The sequence below is a fragment of the Salvelinus namaycush genome, chromosome 4 (assembly GCF_016432855.1).
Source record: "Salvelinus namaycush isolate Seneca chromosome 4, SaNama_1.0, whole genome shotgun sequence".
Taxonomy (NCBI): domain Eukaryota; kingdom Metazoa; phylum Chordata; class Actinopteri; order Salmoniformes; family Salmonidae; genus Salvelinus; species Salvelinus namaycush.
In genome coordinates this window covers 6,562,931-6,569,177 of record NC_052310.1, presented here as the reverse complement: position 1 = coordinate 6,569,177, position 6,247 = coordinate 6,562,931, and the positions used below count along the sequence as shown (strand labels likewise).

The following is a 6,247-nucleotide window of genomic DNA, read 5'->3' as shown; positions in this document are numbered from 1 at the left end:
TTCAGAATAGTGCCCCTATCTTGAATAGTAACATCAAAGTTCACGGTACACCAAATCAGGAAATGATCACTTCCAACAGTAGAATCATTCATTCCATTCACCTATAGATGCAATAGAGTCAGAGGCCAGTTGTGAGGTCCAAGCAGGATGTAATCCCTCTAACAACATCAACTCTTGTACCACATCCATCGTGAAGACATACTAATGCTCTTGTTTCCATCATATCTTCCACAATAGTACCATTAGCTTCCCCATAAACTATTAGGTGTATTAAAGTCGCCGCACCATATCTCTCTAGAGCCCATTTCTCCTGATATTTCATCAAACATCTCTACAGATAGTTGACACGGGTTGTAAAAATGTTGTACCTTAATATTGCTACCTGCACTGTAGATTCCACCATCACACATTCATATTCAGATGGGACAGGTATATTACCATATACAAGACCTTCCCTTAGGAACGTAGCACACCCGCCACCCTGTAAGGTTGATCTATCAGATCTGATAACCAGAAATAATACAATCAAGACGTGGTATAAGCCATGTTTCTTGAACACATATCACATCAGGTTTGATCTCTAAATCAATTACATATTTCTTAAACTCCTGACTGTTAGCAATAAGGCTTCTGGCATTCCACTGAAGGATAACAAAAACCTTAACTCAAATTATCATCATATTGAGACATTCCATCATTAGTATTATTAGGAGTCAACATATCAACATTCTTGGCGACAGGAACATTCCATCAAAACTCTGTTGTTGCTTCCACAATGACCTTCAACTTGGCTGTTCTTCTTTCCACAAACGAAGCCAGGTTGATAACCTTTCCAATGAAGGCTATAAAGCCAATCTGATTAACGATTAAGGTGTCCTTTGACACAACACATTTGTGAGAACAAGATTTCTGAACAGGTCTCGTATCCGTGTCTGGACCAACATAAACAACATTTCCTACAGTAGGTCCACTTATTCCAGGACTGACCCTGTTACCCATCATTCTGCCTAATAGTTCCACCAATTTGCCTTGCAGCCTCTGCATAAGAGACATTATGAGTGATTTTATACCGTTGGGCCACTCTAGCCTCTTTCTATACCTGGCATCCACCAAATGCTGCTCTGTGTTCCCCCACAATTACAACAATTAACCTTGACATTGTTCCCACATTCACCGTAATCATGTTCCCCTCCACACTTGGCACATCGTTTCTTTCCTTTGCACAGAGCAGCTACATGTCCCATTCTTTGGCATTTGAAACACCTTAATTGGAGGAGGGACTTACACTCTAACAGTGAAACCTAGGAAGCCCATCTGTACTTTCTTAAGTAAAATCTTCTCTTAATAGTACTGGCAGGCTTTCACTACTCTGCCCCTCATTCTTAGTGAACAGCCTTTTGGCTTCAACCACTATGCCCCAATCTACATTTAATTTTATATCATCTATGGACATAGATAGTGGAACCCCAGAAATGTTCACCCGAAGCTTAGCCCGAAGCTCAAGGGACATGACTATGGAGCGAGATGGATTTTGGCTGACATTATTCTAATTTTCTAATCGATAAAACATTTGATGTCAATACAGTTTTAGGTTCCCAAAACTAGAACCTGTTACAAACAGAGTGGACTTACTAGATTTTACTCTTTGACAAAGTAAAAAAAAAGAAGAAGAAGCGTTGTTTAGGAGTGCAAGGGCGAATTGAGTTACTGCCCTGATTGCTTGTTCTGCCGACTATGACTAATTTGTTCCCATTGGAAACGAAAGGCTGTGATCTATCTTGGGTTAGTTATACAGATCTTTGACAGTCAAATGATGGGGTTTGCTAAGAGCTGTGGAATATGTAGTTCAATAGTGTCTTGTCCCATTTGCTTTGAAACGGCAGTGTGTGGAGTAGTCAGAAATATCATTTTAATATAAAACAAGTGTCTTTATTCTATGGAGCATACATTACGTTGTACTTTTGATCCAAACATACGAAATGTGTGCTGCTCTGTGCAAACAAAAATAACAACATTACAGGCTTTTCCGTGTGTGGTCATAAACTGTTACAAAACATTCCTAAAATAACATTTCTAAACAGAGAATTTGAGAACAGAAAACCACAATGTTGTGAACAGACATCGAAGTGAAAATTATATTATTGAGAAATGACTGTACAAATGTCGTTCGAAGGTCGAGGGGGGGAAAAAATATATTTTATTGCAGTCATGTCTTCTCGGCCAGACAGCATTCATGATCTACTCAGACAGCCATGACCATATCGACACTCACTGTCTGATACTGTGTATTCCAATTGAATTGCACGTTTAGTCTTATCAGCTAATTGATAATACAAAGTAATCTAATTGATACAACAACAATCCTGGTCATTCACGAGCAATATGATCATGATACCATGGAAAAACAATCATTGCACTCTAACTAGGATGTCCTTCAAGTCACAGAATTGTTAGAACATGTTGAGAACATGTTTCAGAAGAACATTTTGTTGAAACAACAATGTTTATATATTTTCAGCAATATTTTCAACCCAAGTATTTAGCGATAATATTTCGGTCGCTCTGATTGGATACAGAGGACAGAAAATAACCAATGGGATGTTTGATTTTGTTAACCAATGAGTGAGCCATTTTGATGGATTTTTAACCAATGGTCTTACGAGTTTCTCGTTCTCATCCAACCGGCTTTAGAAATCTGTTAGTTGACGTCATGAGAAAGTATAAAAATTGATTCATCACAGTTTTCCATTAATCGCGTTGTGTGTCTCAAAGAAGAGGAGTACGGTCTGCTGGTCTACCTGTTAAAGTTTGGGAATAATCCAACAGTTACCATACGGTGAGTGACTTTTTGCTTTTTTGATAGTGGTCTGTCCATTCACAAAGAGTTGAAATAGTAATCGGTTGACCTCCCAAAGGAGTTTGTCTGTACCGGTTAAATATAGCTAGAACAATAGAAATCCCAACCGTGATATGGCTGCCTGCTAACGGTAGCTAACTAAATACCTCGATCGATATGTGTAGCCTAGTTGTATTATGACACCTTTTCGCCGTGTTAATTAGCAGTCTTCACTCTACCTTGACTGTCTAGCTGTGACTCAATGCAACGATTCAAACAGCGTGGGGTTTCGATGGCTGTTTATAGCTAACGTTAGCAATAGTGCTAACGCTAGGTCAGTCGTCGGTCAGAAGTTGTAGCTAAAAGCCGTTGCTTTCTCCTTTCGAATTTAATTTTTTTTTTCGTTCTGATTGGGCTTTTCTCCTTCTCAATGCTTAAGTACAAGTGATAATCTATAGTTAGCACAACATTCACGAGAAGTTTTATTCTTTCGATGTATGCTGTTCGTGCCCGCTCAAACGAACAAAGACTGCAGTGCCATTTATGCTATGTTGGCAACTGGGCCGAGGCAGCAAGCTGGAAGGCGGGGTGGTGGTCATAATCGAGCGCGACTGGAACCGACGAAGCGCCTCCCAGCGGTGCATTTACGTTAGCTGTGGGGGAGGGGAATATTGAAATGGTAACGATTGTTATAATGATGCTAAATTGTTTCAGTTATTACAACTAGTGTCTAACACAAAAGTGATGTGGGTTAAGTTGGCTGCAACATTTAAGCGGTTCTGCTTGTTTTGTAGAAAATCATTTTGCTTAAATTTTAGCCGCCTTTTCCCATCGACCGCGATATAAATTGTCTCACTTTGAAGGCATTTCAAATAATTTTCGGACTGACTTAAATATATTTTCCTAGTGAGAAATGGCTCGTACCAAGCAGACCGCCCGTAAGTCCACCGGAGGAAAGGCGCCAAGGAAGCAGCTCGCCACAAAGGCGGCCAGGAAAAGTGCGCCATCCACCGGAGGAGTGAAGAAGCCCCATCGTTACAGGTACTTAGAGCAGTTCAACCTGTTTTCCCAAAATGTTTGTTTACATGTAGATGTAACCTGAAGGAAGTGGGTCACTAACAGGTCTGTTTATAAGATGTAAGTATTCATGCAACGTCTTACTGTTGTTTCCCAGGCCAGGAACAGTGGCTCTGAGGGAGATCCGTCGTTACCAGAAGTCTACTGAGCTGCTGATCCGCAAGCTGCCCTTCCAGCGCCTGGTGAGAGAAATTGCCCAGGACTTCAAGACGGACCTGCGTTTCCAGAGTGCTGCCATTGGTGCCCTTCAGGTAAAATCCCCAGACTGCTGGTACCACACTATAGTCTGAAGGCTAATGGATGGAGTGAACAGGAACTCTTTGTGTTATTAATCCCATGACTTGTCCCCACTTCTCTCCACCAGGAGGCCAGCGAAGCATACCTGGTGGGTCTGTTTGAGGATACCAACCTGTGTGCCATCCACGCCAAGCGTGTCACCATCATGCCCAAAGACATCCAGCTGGCCCGCAGGATAAGGGGAGAGAGAGCCTAAATGGTACTCGACCTCCTGCTCCAGACACACAATCCTATTTATCTCACTTAACCATTTTGTGAATTTTTTAAAATGTTAATTCTTGGGTTTTTCCTTATGTAATGTATTTTAGAATGAGGTAACGATCAGATATGGTTAGTGTGCAGATAGGACGATCGGCTTGCCTTCAAATGCAAATGAGGCTTGTTTTTATCTTAGAGGATAGAAAGTGTTACATGACTGTCACCGTGTTGACTTCAGTCAGGTGGCCTCGTCACATGTCAACTGGCTCATTTAGAGTGACAGTAATACATACTCTAGATGACGGAGCCTTTGTGGTTGGGGGGTTTGAGGTGAAAGAACGAGTCGGCTCTTTACGTCAGCTTCCGGGGTGGTGTGTCAGGGTCTCATCTATTTCCACCCTTTGTCTCAGCAGTCTGCCAGCATGTCTTGCACAACAGTTCACTCCTAGCACTCCATAATGGTGTCGGGGGGGATTGTCTATGCACAGTTACTCCTCCTGACACTGTCAGGGATGGCCAGGAGCATGACCAAGACTCTGTATATTCTGGACTGTTTTTTACAATGTTATTTTTTTTGAAACATGCAACAAACCTTGGCAGCTACATTTAATATTTATGAGTGTCACATTGTCTTTCTATTAAATGTCTTTACAAGTAAATGCTTGTTTGGGTGGTCATTATCCACTAGGTGTTTTTACAGTGAAGTCCATTAGTTACCACATGTTCATTTTATTACAGCAATACTTGGAAGACAAATTGCACTTCTGTGGGTTGACATCAATACAGGAAGTTAGGTTCTCAACATTTTAAAGTTCATGTGTTCATATGAACCACTGAGCTTAAAATGTAGAAGGGGGGGAAAACCAGGCTTCAAGTGTGCCTAAAATTGAAAGACCTTCCACTCCTAAAATTACATTTCCTTGACCTCAAAACACCAGGAACTAAAAATACAGGAGATATTAAATTGTCATTGTGCGTAACAGTTTCGCTCTGTGCACCACATGGCAGAATCCTGTCATGTTTTTGGGTGTCTGAAATAGCCACTGAAATCTGCTCTCCCAACAATGGGAACAGACTTGTGCCGGCTCAGGATCCGTCATCACTGCCCAAGATAACGACAGTAACTTGCCTAAATGACTACTGCTCTAGCACTCAGGTCAGTAGCTTTGAAAGGCTGGTCGATATTTTTTTCTCCCAGAGGTGGGAGATGTGGAACTTCAATGGGATGTGGTTGATTTAAAAATGGTTTTGTATTTCCCCTCCAGAATGTTAAGGTTCCTAACAGTCGTTCTGATCCCCATTTAAAATAGCCTTTGGCATGACATATCACCCCTATTTGGGTATTGAGATGCTACAGATTGGAGGACTTTTTGGCTCATGGTTAATGAATACTAGGTGTTTTACATCACTTGCACTTCTAGAGGCCTAAACTAAGCTTTCCAAACTAGTTGTGATTACAGGGGTGAAACAGATCAAGTGGGCAGGGGTAAATATTCAACAATGTAAATGGTTTAAAGGTCCTGGACAGGCATTCTTAAAAGTACTTTTTCTCTCATGGCTAACTACCAGGAAGTTTGAAAAGACAGGCTGAGTGGGCGGGAGCTAATATTCATGAGCTTGCCTTGACTGAAAGCTCTTCAAAATGCCTGTCAAGCAATGCAGTGTTTTAGTAATAAAAAAAGTACTCAAACTACATTGAAATCTCTTCAATGTCAATTTTTGTATACATCTCCCAGTTAGCATGTCTCTTGTGATGCGGTTCACAGCAGCACTAACAGATGTGTTGACAACTGCGTCAGAGTTTATAATGACCTTTACCTCCTATTTTGATCCCTGCTG

The 6,247-nt window shown here is 41.2% G+C and overlaps 1 protein-coding gene across 1 annotated transcript; it reads left to right on the top strand.

Moving 5' to 3' along the window:
* Positions 1 to 2,725: 2,725 nt before the first annotated feature.
* LOC120046093 (histone H3.3A) lies at positions 2,726 to 5,067 on the top strand. Its single transcript, XM_038991043.1, has 4 exons — positions 2,726 to 2,836; positions 3,744 to 3,877; positions 4,011 to 4,164; positions 4,278 to 5,067. Exons 2-4 carry the CDS (start codon positions 3,750 to 3,752, stop codon positions 4,404 to 4,406), a joined length of 411 nt encoding a protein of 136 aa, XP_038846971.1. The 5' UTR covers positions 2,726 to 2,836; positions 3,744 to 3,749; the 3' UTR covers positions 4,407 to 5,067.
* Positions 5,068 to 6,247: the final 1,180 nt, after the last annotated feature.

Excerpts from the sequence above, each read along its gene's own strand:
- LOC120046093 (XM_038991043.1), top strand. The coding sequence starts at position 3,750 with ATGGCTCGTACCAAGCAGACCGCCCGTAAGTCCACCGGAGGAAAGGCG. Across the intron at positions 3,878-4,010 it reads AAGAAGCCCCATCGTTACAG|GCCAGGAACAGTGGCTCTGA; the intron begins GTACTTAGAGCA and ends GTTGTTTCCCAG. Across the intron at positions 4,165-4,277 it reads CTGCCATTGGTGCCCTTCAG|GAGGCCAGCGAAGCATACCT; the intron begins GTAAAATCCCCA and ends TCTCTCCACCAG.